The 23,496-nt window shown below is 45.4% G+C and overlaps 1 protein-coding gene across 10 annotated transcripts in view; it reads left to right on the top strand.

Moving 5' to 3' along the window:
• Positions 1–23,496, top strand: part of SLC8A1 (solute carrier family 8 member A1) — a 681,250-nt gene that overhangs the window by 163,637 nt on the left and 494,117 nt on the right. For all 10 annotated transcript variants that reach the window (XM_063918064.1, XM_063918070.1, XM_063918067.1 and 7 more), the window contains exon 2: positions 20,308–22,144. In XM_063918064.1, the coding sequence (XP_063774134.1) occupies positions 20,349–22,144 (1,796 nt within the window). In that variant the 5' untranslated portion in view covers positions 20,308–20,348. The remainder of the gene's footprint in view (positions 1–20,307; positions 22,145–23,496) is intronic.

Here is a 23,496-nt window from a genome sequence, read left to right as displayed (position 1 = left end):
ACAGCAGAAAAACATACATTTTCGGTTCCTGTTTATTTGATGTAGACGTTTTAACCCCTTTCCATGTTTATGATCTGGACCTGAATATGGAAATTAGCAAACACATATTTTTACCAAATTTTATTATTGTTTTGTAGGAACTAAACAGATCCATACATGTATATGTAACGTCAAATTAGGCCATGTCCTACAATAACCAAGTCATGCCACTTTTCTGTAGAGCACTCTCTTGGCCTCTGGAAATCAAGGCTGTTTATAGGGGAGGCATTTGATATGCCGGCTGTCGGGATCCCTGGCACTCGCCATACCGACGCCAGAATCCCGACAGCCGGCATACTGACAATTATTCTCCCTCTTGGGAGGTCCACAACACCCCTGGAGGGAGAATAAATTGCGTGCGCTCGCCACCGTGCCTGCAGCGCGGCGAGCACAGTGATCCCGCAAGGGGCTCTTTTACACTCACCCCGCTGCCTGCATGCTGGCGGTTTGGATCCTGGTGCCGGTATGCTGGGCACCGGGATCCCAAGCGCCGGCATAACATACTACACCCGTTTATAGGTATGTACATGCAGCACATTCTATTTTCAATACAGTTTTGATGAAGACATAAATTAAAAGGAGGCAACATTTTTTTGAAGTGTCTAATTTCCACCTAATTTTATTAGTCATGGAGGGCAAATACATTCACTAAACTGGAGTAAAAGTTATGTCTTTAGTAATTCTACTCGCTCTTTTTCTGCAATTAGTTGTTCTCAGGGCAGATTAAAACTTCAGTATCAGCTAGAACTGAACCAAGTGGCATATTTAGTGCACATCTTTCTCCATATATTTTCTGGAAATGGCTAATGGTTATGTAGATTACTCTTGTCCAGACAAGACGAGAATAGTTAAATCGAGAGACCCCCCCAAAACTGCAGAAGAAGAGCGGGAGTTCTATTTGTGATGATACCAAGAATTCTTATTCAGGAGCGTCATATAAAATAAGGAACATTTTTCCAGAGGTGGGAAGCAGCACTGAAATAGTCTTGGAGATGGCAGTGATAGACCAGAACAGATGGGAAGGAATATCTAGGGCATAGGCAAACGCAGGGGGAGTTTTCGGTTGCCCGGAAACCCCCCTCCTCTTGGCGAGTGGTTCTGATTATGACCACAGTAGCATTAATATAAAATATGATTACTAGAGCTGCCGCCACAACATGCAGTTTGACTGATGCCACTGCACATACCCATTGTAACAGCTTCTTCTACACAGTTTGCTGTATGTGTAGATTTGAGTGCTCAATCAGTGCAAAGGACAGGAGATCAGCTGCCAAGAAGAAGAGATAGGTGTCTTACCATGAAGAGGTAGAAGGTGTGCTTAGAAAGTGCAGTTCTGTCTTCTGGTTCTATTATGTTTTGTATTTCTCTGACGTCCTAGTGGATGCTGGGTACTCCGTAAGGACCATGGGGAATAGACGGGCTCCGCAGGAGACTGGGCACTCTTAAAAGAAAGATTAGGTACTATATCTGGTGTGCACTGGCTCCTCCCTCTATGCCCCTCCTCCAGACCTCAGTTAGAATCTGTGCCCGGCCAGAGCTGGATGCACCTAGTGGGCTCTCCTGAGCTTACTAGAAAATAAAGTATTTGTTAGGTTTTTTATTTTCAGTGAGATCTGCTGGCAACAGACTCACTGCTACGAGGGACTGAGGGGAGAGAAGCAAACCTACCTGCTTGCAGCTAGCTTGTGCTTCTAAGGCTACTGGACACCATTAGCTCCAGAGGGATCGAACACAGGGCCCGACCTCGATCGTCCGTTCCCGGAGCCGCGCCGCCGTCCCCCTTGCAGAGCCAGAAGACGGAAGAACCAGGAGAAAATCGGCGGCTGAAGACTCCGGTCTTCAATAAGGTAGCGCACAGCACTGCAGCTGTGCGCCATTGCTCCCACAGCACACCACACGCTCCGGTCACTGGTGGGTGCAGGGCGCTGGGGGGGGGGGGGGGGGGGCGCACTGGGCTGCAATATGTATACCTTCTTGGCAAAATGCACATAATGCAGTTATAAACTGTATATGTGCCTAATCCCCCGCCATAAATATTATTAAAAAAGCGGGAGAAGCTCGCCGCTGAAGGGGCGGGGCTATCTTCCTCAGCACAGCCAGCGCCATTTTCTCTTCACAGCTCCGCTGGAAGGACGCTCCCCAGGCTCTCCCCTGCAGTATACACTACGAGAAGGGTAAAAAAGAGAGGGGGGGCACATAAATTTAGGCGCAAAAGGTGATATAAGCAGCTATTGGGGGAAAATTCACTTTGTGTTAGTGTAAATCCCTCTGTTATATAGCGCTCTGGTGTGTGCTGGCATACTCTCTCTCTGTCTCCCCAAAGGACTTTGTGGGGTCCTGTCCTCAGTCAGAGCATTCCCTGTGTGTGTGTGCGGTGTGTCGGTACGGCTGTGTCGACATGTTTGATGAGGACGCTTACGTGGAGGCGGAGCAGGAGCCGATAAATGTGATGTCGCCCCCTGCGGGGCCGACACCAGAGTGGATGGATATGTGGAAGGTATTAACCGACAGTGTCAACTCCTTGCATAAAAGGTTCGATGACGTAACAGCCTTGGGACAGCCGGCATCTCAGCCTGCGCCTGCCCAGGCGTCTCAGAGGCCATCAGGGGCTCAAAAACGCCCGCTACGTCAGATGGCAGACACAGATGTCGACACGGAGTCTGACTCCAGTGTAGACGAGGATGAGACAAATGTACAATCCACAAGGGCCATCCGATGCATGATTACGGCAATGAAAAATGTGTTGCACATTTCTGACATTAACCCGGTTACCACAAAAAAGGGTATTATGTTTGGGGAGAAAAAGCAGCCAGTGACTTTTCCCCCATCTGATGAGTTAAATGAACTGTGTGAAGAAGCGTGGTGTTCCCCAGATAAGAAATTAGTGATTTCTAAGAGGTTACTAATGGCGTACCCTTTCCCGCCAACGGACAGGTTGCGTTGGGAAACATCCCCTAGGGTGGACAAGGCGCTCACACGCTTATCAAAAAAGGTGGCACTGCCGTCTCAGGATACGGCCGCCTTAAAGGAGCCTGCAGATAGAAAGCAGGAGGCTATCCTGAAGTCTGTGTATACACACTCAGGTACTATACTGAGACCTGCTATTGCTTCAGCATGGATGTGTAGTGCTGCAGCAGCATGGTCTGATACCCTGTCAGATAACATTGATTCCCTTGACAGGGATACTATTTTGCTAACCATAGAGCATATTAAAGACGTAGTCTTATATATGAGGGATGCACAGAGGGACATTTGCCGGCTGGCATCTAGAATTAATGCAATGTCCATATCTGCCAGGAGAGTATTATGGACTCGGCAGTGGACAGGTGATGCTGATTCTAAAAGGCACATGGAAGTTTTGCCTTATAAAGGTGAGGAATTGTATGGGGACGGTCTCTCGGACCTCGTATCCACAGCAACAGCTGGGAAGTCGACTTTTTTTTACCTCAGGATCCCTCACAGCCTAAGAAAGCACCATATTATCAAGTACAGTCCTTTCGGCCTCAGAAAGGCAAGCGGGTCAGAGGCGCGTCCTTTCTGCCCAGAGGCAGGGGTAGAGGGAAAAAGCTGCACCAGACAGCCAGTTCCCAGGAACAAAAATCCTCCCATGCTTCCACTAAGTCCACCGCATGACGCTGGGGCTCCACAGGTGGAGCCAGGTGCGGTGGGGGCCCGTCTCCGGAACTTCAGCGACCAGTGGGTTCGCTCACAGGTGGATCTCTGGGTTCTACAAGTGGTATCTCAGGGATACAAGCTGGAGTTCGAGGCGTCTCCCCCTCGCCGTTACCTCAAATCAGCCTTGCCAGCTACTCCCAAGGAAAGGGAGGTAGTACTGGCGGCAATTCACAAGCTGTACCTTCAGCAGGTGATAATCAAAGTTCCCCTCCTTCAACAGGGACGGGGTTACTATTCCACAATGTTTGTGGTACCGAAACCAGACGGTTCGGTGAGACCCATTCTAAATTTGAAATCCTTGAACACTTATATAAGGAAGTTCAAGTTCAAAATGGAATCGCTCAGGGCGGTTATTGCAAGCCTGGAAGAGGGGGATTTTATGGTGTCACTGGACATCAAGGATGCTTACCTACATGTCCCCATTTACCCACCTCACCAGGAGTACCTCAGGTTTGTGGTACAGGACTGCCATTACCAATTCCAGACGTTGCCGTTTGGTCTGTCCACGGCACCGAGGGTATTTACCAAGGTAATGGCCGAAATGATGATACTCCTTCGAAAGAAGGGAGTTATAATTATCCCGTACTTAGACGATCTCCTTATAAAGGCAAGGTCCAAGGAGCAGTTGTTAGTCGGAGTAGCACTGTTTCGGGAAGTGCTACAACAGCACGGCTGGATTCTGAATATCCCAAAGTCGCAGCTGATTCCTACGACGCGTCTGCTGTTCTTGGGCATGATTCTGGACACAGAACAGAAGAAGGTGTTTCTCAGGAGGAGAAGGCCAAGGAGTTGTCATCTCTGGTCAGAGACCTCCTGAAACCAAAACAGGTGTCGGTGCATCACTGCACGCGAGTCCTGGGAAAGATGGAAGCTTCTTACGAAGCAATTCCCTTCGGCAGGTTCCATGCAAGGATCTTTCAGTGGGATCTGTTAGACAAGTGGTCCGGATCGCATCTTCAGATGCATCGGCTGATCACCCTGTCCCCGAGGGCCAGGGTGTCTCTGCTGTGGTGGCTGCAGAGTGCTCATCTTCTCGAGGGCTGCAGATTCGGCATTCAGGACTGGGTCCTGGTGACCACGGATGCAAGCCTCCGAGGTTGGGGGGCAGTCACTCAGGGAAGAAACTTCCAAGGACAGTGGTCGAGTCAGGAGACTTCCCTACACATAAATATTCTGGAACTAAGGGCCATTTACAATGCCCTAAGTCAAGCAAAACCCCTGCTTCAAGACCAACCGGTGCTGATTCAGTCAGACAACATCACGGCGGTCGCCCTTGTAAACCGACAGGGCGGCACAAGAAGCAGGATGGCGATGGTAGAAGCCACAAGGATTCTCCGATGGGCGGAGAATCACGTGCTAGCACTGTCAGCGGTGTTCATTCCGGGAGTGGACAACTGGGAAGCAGACTTCCTCAGCAGGCACGACCTCCACCCGGGAGAGTGGGGACTTCATCCAGAAGTCTTCACGCAGATTGTAAACCGTTGGGAACGGCCACAGGTGGACATGATGGCATCCCGCCTCAACAAAAAGCTAAAAAAATATTGAGCCAGGTCAAGAGACCCTCAGGCGATAGCTGTGGACGCACTAGTGACACCGTGGGTGTACCAGTCGGTTTATGTGTTCCCTCCTCTTCCTCTCATACCCAAGGTACTGAGGATAGTAAGAAAGAGAGGAGTAAGAACTATACTCATCGTTCCGGATTGGCCAAGAAGAACTTGGTACCCAGAACTACAAGAAATTATCTCAGAGGAACCATGGCCTCTGCCTCTCAGACAGGACCTGTTACAGCAGGGGCCCTGTCTGTTCCAAGACTTACCGCGGCTGCGTTTGACGGCATGGCGGTTGAACGCCGGATCCTAACGGAAAAGGGCATTCCAGATGAAGTGATTCCTACGCTGATAAAGGCTAGGAAAGACGTGACAGCACAACATTATCACCGTATATGGCGAAAATATGTTGCTTGGTGTGAGGCCAGGAAGGCCCCAACAGAGGAATTTCAGCTGGGTCGATTTCTGCACTTCCTACAGTCAGGAGTGACTATGGGCCTAAAATTGGGATCCATTAAAGTCCAGATTTCGGCCCTGTCTATTTTCTTTCAAAAAGAACTGGCTTCACTGCCTGAAGTTCAGACGTTTGTTAAGGGAGTGCTGCATATTCAGCCCCCTTTTGTGCCTCCAGTGGCACCTTGGGATCTCAACGTAGTGTTGGATTTCCTAAAATCACAATGGTTTGAGCCACTTCAGACCGTGGAGTTGAAGTATCTCACGTGGAAGGTAGTCATGCTGTTGGCCTTGGCCTCAGCTAGGCGTGTGTCAGAATTGGCGGCTTTGTCCTGTAAAAGCCCATATCTGATTTTCCATATGGACAGGGCAGAATTGAGGACTCGTCCCCAATTTCTCCCTAAGGTGGTATCAGCGTTTCATTTGAACCAACCTATTGTGGTGCCTGCGGCTACTCGGGACTTGGAGGATTCCAAGTTGCTGGACGTAGTCCGGGCCCTGAAAATCTATGTTTCCGGGACGGCTAGAGTCAGAAAAACTGACTCGCTGTTTATCCTGCATGCACCCAACAAGCTGGGTGCTCCTGCTTCAAAGCAGACTATTGCTCGCTGGATCTGTAGCACGATTCAACTTGCACATTCTGCGGCTGGACTGCCGCATCCTAAATCAGTAAAAGCCCATTCCACGAGGAAGGTGTGCTCTTCTTGGGCGGCTGCCCGAGGGGTCTCGGCTTTACAACTTTGCCGAGCTGCTACTTGGTCGGGATCAAACACTTTTGCAAAATTCTACAAGTTTGATACCCTGGCTGAGGAGGACCTTGAGTTTGCTCATTCGGTGCTGCAGAGTCATCCGCACTCTCCCGCCCGTTTGGGAGCTTTGGTATAATCCCCATGGTCCTTACGGAGTACCCAGCATCCACTAGGACGTCAGAGAAAATAAGAATTTACTCACCGGTAATTCTATTTCTCGTAGTCTGTAGTGGATGCTGGGAGCCCGTCCCAAGTGCGGACTTTCTGCAATACATGTATATAGTTATTGCTTAACTATAGGGTTATTGTTATGAGCCATCTGTTGAATGAGGCTCAGTTGTTGTTCATACTGTTAACTGGGTATAGTTATCACAAGTTGTACGGTGTGATTGGTGTGGCTGGTATGAGTCTTACCCTGGATTCCAAATCCTTTCCTAGTAATGTCAGCTCTTCCGGGCACAGTTTCCCTAACTGAGGTCTGGAGGAGGGGCATAGAGGGAGGAGCCAGTGCACACCAGATATAGTACCTAATCTTTCTTTTAAGAGTGCCCAGTCTCCTGCGGAGCCCGTCTATTCCCCATGGTCCTTACGGAGTACCCAGCATCCACTACGGACTACGAGAAATAGAATTACCGGTGAGTAAATTCTTATTTTATTATTTATTATTATTATTACTACCAGTTATTTATATAGCGCACACATATTCCGCAGCGCTTTACAGAGAATATTTGGCCATTCACATCAGTGCCTGCCCCGGTGGAGCTTACAATCTATATTCCCTACCACATGTTCACGCACACACTTACACACTAGGGTTAATTTTTTGTTAGGATCCAATTAACCTACCAGTATATTTTTGGATTGTGGGAGGAAACCGGAGTACCTGGCGGAAACCCACGCAAGTACGGGGAGAATATACAAACTCCACACAGTTAGGGCCATGGTGGGAATCAGACCCATGACCTCAGTGCTGTGAGGCAGTAATGTTAACCATTACTCCATCCGTACTGCCCAATTATTTATTTATTTATTTATTTATTTATTTATGGGATGTTAAACCTTTCCTGACTTATATTATTTAATATCAGCTGCCCGCAGTAGAATAGATCGAGTCCTGTGACACTTCTGCTCTCAGTCACTAACAAGCTGGAGCATGGCGCACGGTCACCTCATCATTGTGTGGTTTACTCCCAGACTAGCAGTGACTGAAAGCAGACGCATCCCAGGACTCCAGCACTTCTACTGCACTTGGGTCTGGGAGAGGACTGGACAGCTTGCCCATAGACAAAAGAAGCATTTGTGATCTACGTGTGAATAAAGTAACTCGAAGGGGAGAGGAAAAGGACAGCGGGTGGTGGTGGTGATGGGGAGGGGGTTTGATAATGAAAGCAGTGGGAAGAAGAATGTCAAGTGGAATGGCAGAGAGGACAGGAGGGAGGCGATGAATAGCAGACAGGACAGGAGGGGGGAGATGGTTATAGAGGATAGGGGCGATGGATAGCAGACAGGACAGGATGGTGGATGGATAGCAGAGAGGATGGGAGGTGGATAGCAGGGAAGATAAGTCAGGTGGACAGTAGGTGGAACTAGGAAAACAGTAGGACAAGCAATTAGCCCAAACAATGACTATGAAGATGAAAAAATATACTTAAATGTATAATGTTTTTCTGTACCCTATTTTCCCTTAATCCAGAGCTTCCCAAACGCGTTCCTCAAGGCACCCTAACGTCCAGGTTTGGGGTATATCCATGCTTGGCCACAGGTGACTCAATTAGTGCCTCAGTCAGTTTCATTTAACCATCTGGGCTGAGCCATGTATATCTTCAAAACCTGCACTGTTGGGGTGCCTTGAGGACCACGTTTGGTAACCAAGATTGATTCCAGGATCCCAAACTTGGAGCACAGTAATCCCGTAAATCCCGTAGTTTCAAAATAATTTAGGATTGGAATCCCTTCTTATAAGCAAGGTGCTATTATATTCATGTTTGCATATGTCTATTAGTCATTCTAATTTATATTTCTCAGTCTAATCAAGGCATCCTCTGCCCTCACCTAGGGGTATATGTATGATACGGGCAAAGCACTATTATATGTAGAGAACTTGTTTCTCATTGTCTCTATACATCTAAATAGTTACAGCTGACAATCATACTATGAGTGATAAATGTTGCGCTATATGGCTTAGTGCAAATCTGTACCTAAGTGTAATGTTAATAAATAGCCACTAGTGTATTCTTGGAAGGTGAATAGCATACCTATCAGGTTAATATGACAGCATTTATGTCAGTCAGCCAAGTTCTGATGCTGCAGTTCAAAAGAGTAAGGGGGGTACTCACGGAGTGATATTCTAAGCAATCTGACTAGATTGCTTAGAATATAAGCAGGATCGCTCTGTGTGTAGCCCATACAGAGATAGCGATGCGCAGCCCCGCGCATCGCTATCACTGGTGCTAGAAATCTAGCGGGTCGCTCATTTCACCCGCTGGGTGAAATGAGCGCCCACCCCGTCTCCCCCCGCACGCTCAGCACAGATCATGCTGTGCTGAGCGGCGGGAGAGATGTGTGCAGAGTGGTTCGCTCACCACACATCTCTCCTGCATCGGCCTGTCTATATGGGCCTTTAGGGTGAGGTCAATGTACTAATCCTTGGAGGGAGATAAAGTGAACGGAGATAGTATTAACCAATCAGCTCCTAACTGCTACAGTATGTTACAGGCTGTGTTTCAAAAATGACAGTTAGGAGCTGGTTTGTTGGTACTGTATCTCTGTCCACTTTATCTCTCTCCAAGGCTTAGTAGATAGACCCCTTTGTTGTCTAAAAAATCAGATAAAACATATGTGAATGATTGCTGGTGTTATTTTACATAGGGCAGTGGTTCTCAAACTTTTTGGACTCACGGCATGGTAGAGTATCAGAATTTTGTTCACGGCACCCCTAAGCCAAAAGCTTCTTATTGAGAAATTTAGAAAGACATATTAAATTAAGTAAATTGTGTTTATATGTCATCCTGAGGTTTGTTAGGTGAGGAACAAGATTTGCATCTGTTTGTCCACATGACCATAAATAATTTTAATTGGTCCTGGACCACCAACCCAGGGCACCCCTGCAAGTTTCCTAAGGCACCCCAGGGAGCCACGGCACACAGTTTGAGAACCACTGACGTAGGGGATAATATGTTTACAGTACAGGGTGATTCAATGTCGCAGTACACCCTTTTGTTTCAAAAATTCCAAAAAATGGCAAAACTAACTTAGATTCAAGATGGCGCCCATGTTCGGTACATACCCTAAAAAATAGCCCACCTTACCCATACCTTACTGGAGTAATCAGTTTTCCCATTTCCTGCACAGTTTTTGAAACAAAAGGGTGTACTGCGACTTTGGAATCACCCTGTATAACATATTTGGTATAGTCATTTATGTTTCTTAACTTGACTAAAACTATCTGGATTGGATTTCTTTGTTTGGTTCTGCCTGTTTGCTTCCTGTCTTCTTAACCTTAGCCTTTTGACTACTCCTTGGATATTGAGTTTTGTATTTTAATGATTGTAACCATTGATTTGGAGTTGGATCTGACTATACATTACTGACCATGATTTCATTAATGTAGTAATAATAGCTGTGAGCACTGTGAGTTCTATTTATTAGGATGTGGGTATTTGGTAGAATTTTTCAATAGACATCACCCATCACCACAGTTTAATAAAATATCACCCGTTCAGATGGGCGATATTCAGCTACCTTGGAGTTTTATATCAATATAAAATCAATTAAAATTGACTTTTAGTAAATATACCATCAGGGCTTTCACTTAAGCGAAAAAAAAAACCCCACAGAGTTAATCTGATATGGCCATAATAGAACAGGTATTGCAGCAATACATTTACTGGGGTTTAGTATGATTTACTGACGGGCACAATACCGGCATTCATAATCCCGACAGCCATTGACCTACAGTCCAAATACGGACTCGGTCAAAATACTAACATTCATTATGCCGACATATTCAAAATACAGACAGTCAGAATACCGGCATTGTAAATGCCGACATGTCAAAATACTGACACATTTTTTTTCAATGGCGACACATGTCGACATGGACACCGTCTAAGTGTACCGCATTCCTTTGCATGGCGAGTGCACTTCAGGTACGGTACCTCGCTGCGCTCAGCACACTATTGTATTCCCCCTACAGGTCCACTGGGATGGTAAAGTATGAACAAGTCTGTTTTTGAGCAAAAATTCCTTAAAAGTGCATGTCGGCATTTTGACACGTCTGCATTTCAAATGTCGGTGTTCTGACTATGTCTGCATTTTGAACATGTCGGCATAATGAATGTATTTTGTCCGAGTCTGTATTTTGACTGTCGGTCAATAGCTGTCGGGATTACGACCTTCGGTATTGTGTCCATCGCTAAATCAACTGCTACCCTGTTTACTGTAGTGTTATCTCCAGTAGTGGCCCCTCGATGTATAGGGCAAAATCGTCCATATGTCTTTTACATCCTAAATATATGACCTTGTTTCTCCTTTGTAGTATTAAGTCTATTTATATATCACTTTACATGTACATAAAAACAAACAAACTACACAGTTTTGCTCAGTGGCCCAGTTATAAGTGACTCCCATAATGTGGTCAGTGTCATTGAAGCATTCATTGATTACACATATGCAATTTAATCAATGGAAAACTTGGTCAGCAATGCACATAAGCCAAGTCCTATTTAAAATCAGCAATACGTCTGCTACAATCTGATGCATCTGCTTCTAAGACCTTTTTTTGTTTGAGGACTTGCTTAATGGAAAATAAAATAAATTATATACTTAATTTAAAAAAAAATGATACACACAACAGGGTTTGTGAAATGTACGCATTGCACGTCTTCAGAGACTTGGACTGCTGCCTGGGCGATGGGTATGCATTTTAAAGTGCATTAAAGGTATCTCAAATTATATAAATATTTCTAAACTGTCGCAGAAAGTGGTTAAAAGCCTTGGCTGCTCTTCAGATGAAATAAATGTGTTTGCCCTTTGTGGCTACTTTAAGGGATTCTTATAGCAACAAGAGGTCACTCAGTAAAATTTCCAGATACCATAAAACACTGGCTTATCTGACATCTGACTATATTTAGCAATGGGAGGAGAGGGTAGTGTCACAGTGATAATTAGCATGCATGTCATTTTATAGGTAAGGCCATGGGTGAGTCTAGTACTTCACATCATGCATTACAGGACTGGTTTTGAGCCTACTAAACTTTTATAGGTCATATTTTCTTCTGCACGTTTTCTGCACCTCTATTAGTCTTTACCAACCAGATATAAACTACATCTGACATGCTTGTTAGCTACGGTATGTAGAACCCATTGTTTATCTGCTAGTTTATTAATTGTCTGTTTTGGTTCTGTGCCTTGTTAGCTATAGGATTGCACGTAAAGGAGCTGATATAGGGGGTCATTCTGAGTTGATCGCTAGCTGACGTTGTTCGCAGCGCAGCGATCAGGCTAAAAATCGGCATTTCTGCACATGTGTATGCACCGCAATGCGCAGGCGCGTCGTACGGGTACAATGAGCATCGTGGGTTTGCACAGAGTTTAACGAACATTCCAGTCGCATGGCCGAACGCAGGAAGATTGACATGAAGTGGGCGTTTCTGGGTGTCAACTGACTGTTTTTAGGGAGTGCTTAGAAAAACGCAGGCGTGGCAGAAAAAACGCATGCGTGGCTGGGCGTTCGCTGGGCGGGTGTGTGACGTCAAAAGCCGTCCCTCCATCGTTAGAATCAACACACACGAAGAGTAACTACAGGGCTGGTCTTGTTTTGCACGAAAAGATTTTGCAGGCGCTCTGCTGCACAAGCGTTCGCACTTCTGCAAAGCGAACATACACATGCAGATATAACATGCAGAGAGAGTTAGATTTGGGTGGGGTGTGTTCAAACTGAAATCTAAATTGCAGTGTAAAAATAAAGCAGCCAGTATTTACCCTGCACAGAAACAAAATAACCCACCAAAATCTAACTCTCTCTGCAAATGTTATATCTGTCCCCCCTGCAGTGCACATGGGCCCTCATTCCGAGTTGTTCGCTCGCAAGCTGCTTTTAGCAGCTTTGCACACGCTAAGCCGCCGCCTACTGGGAGTGAATCCAAGCATAGTAAAATTGCGAACAAAAGATTCTCAAAATTGCGATTACACACCTCTTAGCAGTTTCTGAGTAGCTTCAAACTTACTCGGCATCTGCGATCAGTTCAGTGCTTGTCGTTCCTGGTTTGACGTCACAAACACACCCAGCGTTTGGCCAGACACTCCTCCGTTTCTCCAGCCACTCCCGCGTTTTTCCCAGAAACGGTAGCGTTTTTTCGCACACACCCATAAAACGGCCAGTTTCCGCCCAGAAACACCCACTTCCTGTCAATCACATTACGATACCAGAACGAAGAAAAAACCGTGAGTAAAATTCCTAACTGCAAATTTGCTTGGCGCAGTCGCACTGCGGACATTGCGCATGCGCATTCGCGACTAATCGCTCCGTTGCGAGAAAAAAAATAACGAGCGAACAACTCGGAATGACCCCCATGGTTTTGCCCAACTGCTAAAAAATTTCCTGCTGCGATCAACTTGGAATTACCCCCATGGTTTTGCCCATTAGCTAACAAATTTGCTGCTGCGATCACATCTGAATTAGGCCCATAGAGTTTAGTGTACTTGACAATTTTTAAAAAATCCCCCACTATGACAGGAGAGGTTAGGGGGGATGTACTGTAAGTGCAGCCTTTCCACTTCCAGCCAGTATCCCCGGGGAGCATGAGTATCACTCAGCTACCCTAGCAGACTTTTCATAGTAAATAGTTGTGAGCACTGACTTTCCACAATAAGTGGCAGGGTTGGTGCTAGCGTGTTCGGGCCCCCCTCTGCAAACTATAAATTTGCGCCTTCCCTCCCATAATTAATAAAGGGACAGCACGTGCCTCAAAAAAGGGATGTAGTGTCACAACAAAGGGAAGTGGCCACACAATAGTATCCCCAGTTCAAATTACGCAACACAGTAACACAATCCTATTCACACTACACCACTCGTAGTGTCCCTGATTCATATAACACCACATAGTAGTGTCCCTTATTCACATTACGCTACAAACTAGTACCCTTTATACATGTTACGCCACACAGTAGTGCCCCTTATACACGTTATGACACACAGTAGAGCCCCTTATACGGGATGTAGTGGGGATCCCGGAGATCCTGACTGTCAGAATACCAACGCCGGCATCCCGACAGGGAGGCGGGATCTCGAATCTAAGTATCCCGGGGAGGTTGGGGCTAGGCTGCAGGGGGAGGGGGAGGTTTAGGCTACAGGGGAGGGTTAGGTTTAGGCTGTGTGTGTGGTGGGGGGGGGAGGTCAGGGATAGATTTCGGCTACGTGGAGGGAGGGTTAGGGTTAGGCTTCGGGAAGGGGAGGCTAGGGTTAGGCTGTGGGGAGGGAGGGTTAGAGGGAGGGATCAGGATTAGTTTCCTCCTGCACCTCCGTCTGCATTTCAAACAGTCGGGATGCCGGAGTTGGTATTGTGACTGCTGGCATCCCCATTGCCGGAATCGCGTACCCAACCCACTTTTACACGTTAAACCACAGCAGAGCCGCTTATACATCTTATGCCACAATAGAGCCCCTTATATACATTATGCCATAGTAGAGCCTCTTATACACGTTACACCACAGTAGAGCTGCTATGGAAGTAGCTGTATTTATCTATTTACTTGTTCAATACAAATAAATTAAAAACCAACACCACAGCAGGCCGCGCTAACACTGCTGTTTTCCCTGATTGAAAAACTATGAGCCGCCTCTGTTGCTAGTCCACCCCCAGGTACACCCTTCATTCTGTCTTCTGGGGTTCCTGGAAATGTTTCCAGCCAGTTTGAACAGTGGGTGCTAGCTGTTTTGGCTTCTGTCCTGTAACAAACTCTGAGTTTTGGAGTTTTATGCAAGCTAGAAAAGAGTGTTATTAAAAGCTGATAATGCAGCTGATGTGACCAAGATTAGACAGACGGAGACGAGAGACGTGATGGTGATACTCTGGACCGTATAGGAGAGATAATTTGCACTTGATTTGCCTCAGCACAGAGGGCCTGATTCTGAGTCGCATGCAAAGCCCATGTTCATGTAAATTGGTGATTTTGAGCTACTGTGCATTTGCGAGAGCCCCGTGGTCACAGTACCATTTTAGACACATTGGGAGGTATTCAGTTAATATATTGTGCCCAATCTCCCATCTAAAGTGACGGGAGATCACGGGGCGATATTGAATTGACCCCAGTTATCGCGCATATGGCCCCCATAGTAGTCGGGTAAAGCGGCTAAACCCTACTAAAGTAATGGTTGTGATCACGAAAATGTCCCAAACGGGTCACTTTTCTTGCATTTCGGTTCGCCACCCCCGGGGGTAGCGAGCTGAAATTATATTGTGCTCATCGTCAGAAACGGGTGGTATTCATGTGACCGCCGGTCTGCTGACCGACAGTCACATGACCTCCTCCACCATCCCGCCGGCTCAGTATCCCGATGGTCGGCATGCCGACCAACAGGGACTATTTCCACTCGTGGGTGTCCACGACACCCATAGAGTGGGAATAGAACGCGTGGCAACCGCAGGTCGCCACCGAGCTCGCAGCGCGGCGAGCGCAGCGAGCCCGCAAGGGGCTTGCTGCACTCGCCCCTCCCCGCCGGGATCCCGGCATCGGTATGCTGCCGGGATCCCGTCAGAAACAATTGAATAGGTGCCGGCGGGCGCAAACGGGTGCAGGAGGGGGCGGAAACATTTGAATACTGCCCATTGTGTCTGAAATGTATTGAGCATTCCTGTGCGGTGACTGGAAGGTGACTATTCAGATGCACATATATGTTCTGTGTTATGGGAGTGTCAAGGGCATGTCACAGAAGTGGTTACGAGCTCAGACACTTAATCGCTTACAGTAGAGGCCAAACTGACAGAAAATCTGCTCCTAGCATGGGACTGATGCAAATTTCAATGGTGCGTGAGATGATTGTGACTAAAGATGTACAAAGTGGGATGGTTGCGACTGCAGCCACGCAAAGTGGGCGTCGCATCCCTTCAGGGCCTGATTAAGGGTTCCAGCCGCCCTAGGCTAATACAGAATAATGCAACACACCACACCACATTATTTCACACACCGCAATGCCCCTTACTCATTATGCCACACACCACACTGCCCCTTACACATTATGCCACACATATTATATATGTACACACGTACGTATACAGCATATATATTTATACATAATTTTTTTTTTCCATATTTACTACATAATGATTGTGTAGGGTTGTCATCTCTCCTCAATGTGCAAGATTGCACGGCCTTGGCAGAGGTGGAAGAGGGGGGTTGGGATGAAGCTGTGATAGAGGTTGGGATGAAGCTGTCCACGCAGCACACATAGATACTTATTAGCACACATATGTATATATATACATATATATCTACATACACAAACATCATATAAGCATTCACCTTTGTGTTGCAGTAGTGGTACTGGGAGCGATCGGTCTTACTGGCTGGCGGCTGCAGTGCTGGGGCTTGCTGAGGCTGGGCGCGTCATTAGACGCTGTCACTCCTTGGCCTCCCCGCTCAGTGCTTGACTGGCTTGGGCTGGGCGCGTCAGCAGATGCTGTCACACACCGGCCTCCCTCCTCGGTGTCTGCAGGTTTTGGCAGCGCGGGCGGGTACAGTGCGTGACGTCATGACGCACGTGATATCCGCTGCACCCGCAGTGCTCTTCTGGGAATGGAATCAGGGTGAGAATTTTTGGGGTGAGTCCACAGGTGAGGTTGCCTTGTGGGAAATCCGGCCCTGCGCCCCCCCCCCCCTCCTCCCCTCAGGACCCAGCGCTCCAGGTTGCAGCCTGATCAACCATCAGGCCCTGCATCCCTTGCACATTCAGATGCAGGGACGTACACCACAGGAAGAGCTTTTATTAGAAATAGCATAAAGTCGCAAACGTGCTTCCTATGGCAGTAGACGCTAATGCAGTCGAAGCAGCATAAGACCTAAAATGGCACAGATGTAGTTTTGCATGCAAGAGTTGTTGCTAGGTATGGCTCAGCCTATGACACTTGGCTGGGTTTACCTATTACACTTAATATACATATACTTATGAAGCTTTCATGATACAGCTTTCATGACTGCTACTTGGGCCTTGGTGTGGGAGCTTCTTGGGCTTATTTCCCTGTACATTCACAGCTTAGAGGGTGTGTCCACACAGACCAATAGGAACAAACTTCCCACACAGTCACCTAGGTTTTGTTTAAGCATGCTCCACACAGGGTTGATGGTGGCGGAACAATCCACCTCCTGCCTTGGGGTCTGCATTGCAGCAGTGGCAGATTATACATTACTGCCTAGAGCAGTAGGTTGCACTCTTGATGTCTCTATTTGCCCCCAAATGTGACTTTGCATATCAGGCTTGGTACCAGATAAATCTACATATTATACATGACACCATCTGCATATTAGATTTGGCTACATATACAGTATAGGGAGGTACACACCTAGAGATGTGTGCTGAGCGATCTAGCACAGACCACTTAGCATACATCTCTCCCACACTCAGCGCGATGTGTGCTGAGCGAAGAGGGAGGACGGGGGGTTGCTCACTTAACACAGCGGTGAAGTGAGCGCCCTGACTAGATTGTGCCTGCATGCAGGCACAATCTAGTACCGGCGATAGTGCCGCGTTGGGCCGCGTATCGCTATCGCTATGGGCATACACACGGAGAGAGACTTGCTTAATTTCTAAGCAATCTAGTCAGATTGTTTAGAAATTAAGAACGGATCTCTCTGTGTGTACCCCCTTGAGAATCAGCATATGAGATTTGGAATCAGATATGGCTCATTCAATCTTGTGCCACATATTCTTCACAGCAAATATGGCTTAGCAGCATGATATACTTCGCTCCAGATATGGCTTAACTTTGTGTTCTGTACTTGTCACCAGACATGGTTCAGGTATGATATATTGGTTTAGGCATGATATATTATTCTTTGGGGGTGATTCAATGGTGCTAATGTGCATCCTGTTGAGGCGCCCACCAGCTGTGGTGCAGGCCCGTACAAGGATGCACTATCTGCGTGCCCTCGGCTCGGCCATCGGATATTGCACCTGCCTATGACAGATGCAGATTGTCTGCCGATGTCATTAGACACAGCCACTGACACCAACACGCCTGTCACCTACCCATGACATAGAAACGCCAATTAAATTGCATGACACATGTGCAGAGAAACCATCAGCTCTTGTACCTGATTATTTATATGCGTCCACATCTGAATCACCCCCTTTGAATTACAATTGGCCGCCAATATGACCCTGAACCTGCCTGTCTAACGTTTGGTACTAGTTTCTAGAATTTTTTGCATTTTTGTGGTCAGCTTACACTAGAAATGCTCTGCTGCTTGTCCCGATGCTGTTTATTGATCCAAAGCTAAACCTGCTGCACAGGCATTTACAGTGAACTCCAGTTCATCTAACAATAGCATGGCAGTCTCTTGGAGGGAAGATTACAAGGCTGATCTACAGCAGAAGCTGCATACAACAATGAGCCCTGCATAACAAAGTTGACAATGGAGTATGGGGGTTATTCAGAGTCCTTAGCAAATTAGGGCTGCACATGCAGGTGCATGCCTCGTGGCCGCCCCCCCCCCCCCCCCCCCCGCTCCCCCCGAACACAGGCCATCTGTGTTTTGCAATCCCTCCTGGATGCGATAGCATGATGAAAGTGCGGCCACTGTGCGCCCATTTACGATTTTTCAGAAATTGCGTCCACCTGTGAATGGCTTTTTGGCTGTACAATATGAATGGGGTGTGGTACAGAATATTCACATTCAAACATGTGACACACTGCTGACATTGCCAAAAAGGCGAAGCTGTGAATGTTAACAGTAGTCATGTCGACACAGTATGTTTAGTGCATTTAAGCACTACCCCTAGTCAAACCCCAGTGGCAGCCAACCCTAACAACAGCCTGATCCTAACCCTAATGGCAGCTCTGATGTGCGGTGGGATGAGGCAGGTGAGGCAGAGCCTTTCCTGTCATACTCCAGTATACTCCAGAGTTTTGTCTATATAAATTATATGAAAAATACAAATAATACTTTATAAAGATCTTCTCTGTATTATTATAATCCTCAAAATTCTGGAGTAAAAAGTCTATTGAAGGTTAGGCAGTGCCTCCCCTGGCTACCAAATTTCCAGCAGTATATACTGCTGCTCCTGTGTATAATGCCCACATGCACTCTTGGGCTCATATATTGTGTGTAAATCTGGCTCTGGTACTAGCCGGCTCCTCCCCAGCCATTTACCTCACCGCACGTTCCTGAACGGTAGCCTGATACTAACCCTAACGCCAGCCAACCCTAACACAAAAATGAGCTGCCTACATTGTGCCTGCAGGCATAGTGACAATATCGACATTATCTCAGTGTCAACATTGTGAATGTCAACATTTTTGCTTCATACTAAATATTGACATTGAGACCATGTTGACATTCAGGTATCGACAGTTCTGTTGTCAACATTTAGTGGTATATTTACTAAATTCCAACTTTCAACGATTTTTATTGATTTAAAAAAGAAACAAAATCGATGTTGTGTTTCAGGGGCTAAAACACACATTTACTAACACAATTTTTTTTTGTGTACATTTTTAAATGTTAGTAATTGTGTGGTTTATCCTCTGAAACATGACATCGATTTACATCAATTTGAAATCAATAGAAAAAAATATGAATCGACCTTTAGTAAATATACCCCGAAATGTTGACAATGAAACTGTCGACACCAAAATGTCGTAATGGACTGAATGAAAATATACCCCTTAGAATGTCAACACTTTGACTACGTATGGATGGCACTTAGGCTTTTGAAAATGCAATGAACCACTATTGCTTCGCCATATTGGAGAGTACCACATAACTTCTTTAAAAACAGTCAGTTTAAGTTCCACTTGCTATATTCCTTAAAGATGTAGAAAAATATTGACTTTCCAGCTAGATGACTTAGATTAAGTTAATAGTTAAAGCTACATGTTCATTATCTAACTGGGATGTATATAAACCACAGTATTCAATTGTGGTTTATAGTATAATTATTTTCCTTAATAGGAAATACAATATTATAAAATACTTCGCTACTGTTGGTTTAAATATGTTGTTGTATACAGGTATAATCTTTTTTTTTCTTAATGTAGAAATGAAATGTCCACTTAATAATACTTGTGATTTAAAAGTTTGTTTAGGTAACGATAACATTATAATATATATGATTTTTTATTTTGCACAGTTAAAGATTAAGTAACCTGTTATAATGGTGATTGCTTCGTAACAATAGTACTTCTAGTAACAGACGTATCATTGATAGGGGATCTGTTCAATTGGCCGACTGTTTGGATCCCGTCAGTCAGCATACGATGACGGAACCCTGCCAGCCGGCAATGCCGCCAGCCAGAATCCCGGCAATACAGGACTATTCCCACTCGTGGGTGTCCATGACACCCATAAAGTGGGTACAGAACCTGTGGCGAGTGCAACGAGCCCGCAAGGGGACTCTTTGCGCTCGCCCCACTACCGGCACTCTGGCGGGCAGGATGCCGCTGTCGGGATATGGACAGCAGGCATCCCGCCCGTCGGTAATTCGTATGTATTGCATTGATAGTATTAAATGAACTGTTTTTAGGCTCAAATATCTAATGAATAATATATTGTAGCTGATGTTAAATACTGTAAAATATGATGTCAATGATGAGGAAATTGAATATATTATTTCTTTGTTATTTCAGATTGCTAGGCATTCCGAGGGTTGTCTTGTGTAGACATCATCATGTTGTTATTGAGGAAAGTATCTACCTTGCCTGCTGGATTCCCCCTGCTTGTCATTGTGCCTCTGTTGTGCCATGTGGGAGCAATTTGTGGTGAAACAACTCCAGTTCCAGAAACTAAAAATGAAACTAGAATATGTACTGGTACCTATTTTTGCAAAGAAGGAGTCATTTTACCTATTTGGGAGCCACAAAATCCATCATATGGTGACAAAATTGCAAGAGCTACTGTGTATTTTGTCGCCATGGTCTACATGTTCCTAGGAGTATCAATCATAGCCGACCGATTCATGTCCTCTATTGAAGTGATTACATCTCAAGAAAAGGAGATAACCATCAAAAAAGCAAATGGCGAAACTACAAAGACAACAGTGAGAATATGGAATGAGACTGTTTCCAACTTGACCCTTATGGCTCTGGGGTCATCTGCTCCAGAAATTCTCCTTTCTGTGATTGAAGTATGTGGACATAACTTTCAAGCAGGGGATCTTGGTCCTAGTACTATAGTAGGCAGTGCTGCATTCAATATGTTCATCATCATTGCCCTTTGTGTATATGTGGTACCTGATGGAGAAATAAGGAAGATAAAACATCTCAGAGTTTTCTTTGTCACTGCAGCATGGAGTATTTTTGCCTATACTTGGTTGTATATGATCTTATCCGTTATTTCACCTGGTGTTGTTGAAGTCTGGGAAAGCTTGCTCACTTTCTTTTTCTTTCCAATTTGCGTCTTGTTTGCTTGGGTGGCAGACAGGAGGCTCTTGTTCTACAAGTATGTCTACAAGAGGTACAGAGCTGGAAAACAAAGGGGAATGATAATTGAAACAGAAGGCGATAGACCGTCATCCAAAGCTGATATTGAAATGGATGGAAAGGTTCTGAACTCCCACACAGAGAACTTTCTTGATGGCTCATTAGTTCTAGAAGTTGACCAAAAGGAACAAGATGATGAAGAAGCAAGAAGGGATATGGCTAGGATCTTGAAAGAACTGAAACAAAAGCACCCTGACAAAGAGATGGAACAGTTGATTGAGCTGGCTAACTATCAAGTTTTAAGTCAACAGCAAAAAAGCCGAGCATTTTATCGCATCCAAGCCACACGTTTGATGACTGGCGCTGGCAATATATTGAAAAGGCATGCAGCAGATCAAGCTAGGAAAGCTGTCAGCATGCACGAGGTTAACACTGAAGTTGTAGAAAATGACCCAGTTAGTAAAATGTACTTTGAACAAGGAACTTACCAGTGCCTAGAAAACTGTGGAACAGTGGCATTAACAATTGTGCGTCGTGGAGGTGATTTGACCAACACAGTGTTTGTAGACTTCAGAACTGAAGATGGCACTGCCAATGCTGGCTCAGATTATGAATTTACGGAAGGGACAGTTGTTTTCAAACCTGGTGAGACACAGAAAGAGATTAGGGTTGGCATTATTGATGATGACATCTTTGAAGAAGATGAAAACTTTGTAGTCCACCTTAGTAATGTTCGAGTTAACGCTGAGATCACAGAAATGAATGCTGAATCCAACCATATCACATCTCTTGCTTGCCTCGGATCACCTTCTACAGCCACAGTCACCATCTTTGATGATGATCATGCTGGCATCTTTACATTTGAAGAGCCACTTACCCATATAAGTGAGAGTGTTGGCAACATGGAAGTGAAAGTTCTGAGAACCTCTGGAGCTCGAGGAACTGTTATTGTACCCTATAAAACTGTCGAGGGCACAGCAAGAGGTGGCGGAGAAGATTTTGAAGATACATGTGGACGACTAGAGTTCCAAAATGATGAGATTGTGTAAGTACCACAAAACAAACAAACAAACAAACAAACAAACAAACAAACAAACAAACATAAATCCATGTTTACTATTGATAATGCAGTGCATTATTCACAATACTAACTTCTCTTGTTTTTTTACAGAATGTATGGTGGAGAATTATTGTAAAGCATACATTACTGCACACAAATCTGACAACTACATGTTTCACAAAATGTTTATAGTTTTGCTTTTTTAACAGATTTGTGATATCATGGTTTATTGAGTTAATTGCAATAGTTGTGTTATGATCTGTGCTATAAATGTTATGGTTTACTGAGTATACAAAGAAAATAAGTAGTTTATTTAATTTATATTAGTAATATATTTAATGCACAATTGAGGGATAAAGTTGTACAATCCGTTTACAGTAAATGCCCTTTACGAACATTACAGACCCAATTAACTTGTTTTTACCTGTAGGTCATTGTCTGCATGTATGGCTGCTGTGCAATTTCGATTGTGATTGGTTTGGCCAAAAACTAATTATACAACTGAGTCTTACTAAAATTATATTTGTTAATTGACTATTGTGTGGCAGAGTCTGTGCTGAGTTTTATGTTTATGGTCTATTTTGACTATATACCTGTTGCCTTTTAATGTTCTCTCCCTCAATTCTCAATCCTAGATTTGAATTGTGACATTTATTGAAAAATGTAATTACAGCTATAGACTTAACATTGGGTTTTGTCCAGTTTTGATAGTTTTCTATTAGCCAAATACTGGATAGGCGACAATTGTAGACTCACTCTAGATTACAACTGAAACCAGAATATAGGACTTTTGCTACTGATAATTTTGACCTAGTAATCTAATATACAGTACTGTAGCTTACCTGAATGCAGAAGGGCTAAACTCAATCCAGCACAAATTGTCATATAAAAAGTTAGGGGCAGATTTAAGAAGCCACCACTACCACGCATGAATTTAAGAAGGCAGATTCTTCTTGCAGCCTATGGAGGTTCTAGTTCGAATCTGCGTACTGTAATAAGGGGGTAATTCAGACCTGATCGCTAGGGGGAGTTTTCTGCATCCCAGGTAGTCGCCACCTATAGGGGGGGGTAATTACCTTTGTGCTCGTGTGCTATCGCATTCGTTGGAGACCTGCACAAACATCAGTTTGTGCAGTCTCTGCACTGCCCAGGACTTAAGGCCCATACACATTAGACGATGTCGCTCTGTGAGCGACATCGTCTAACGTCTCCCCCTCCCGGGCCGGCCGGTCGGCGGCCGCCTGTATGCACTGAGCGATATGACCGCTCATATCGCTCAGTGACGTCACGCCCCCGCCAGCCCTGCATGAAGGTCGTGGACGACAGTCCACATCCTT

The sequence above is a fragment of the Pseudophryne corroboree genome, chromosome 4, assembly GCF_028390025.1.
Source record: "Pseudophryne corroboree isolate aPseCor3 chromosome 4, aPseCor3.hap2, whole genome shotgun sequence".
Taxonomy (NCBI): Eukaryota; Metazoa; Chordata; class Amphibia; order Anura; family Myobatrachidae; genus Pseudophryne; species Pseudophryne corroboree.
Note: the sequence above shows the minus strand (reverse complement) of the source record. Positions and strands in the feature narration are given on the sequence as shown.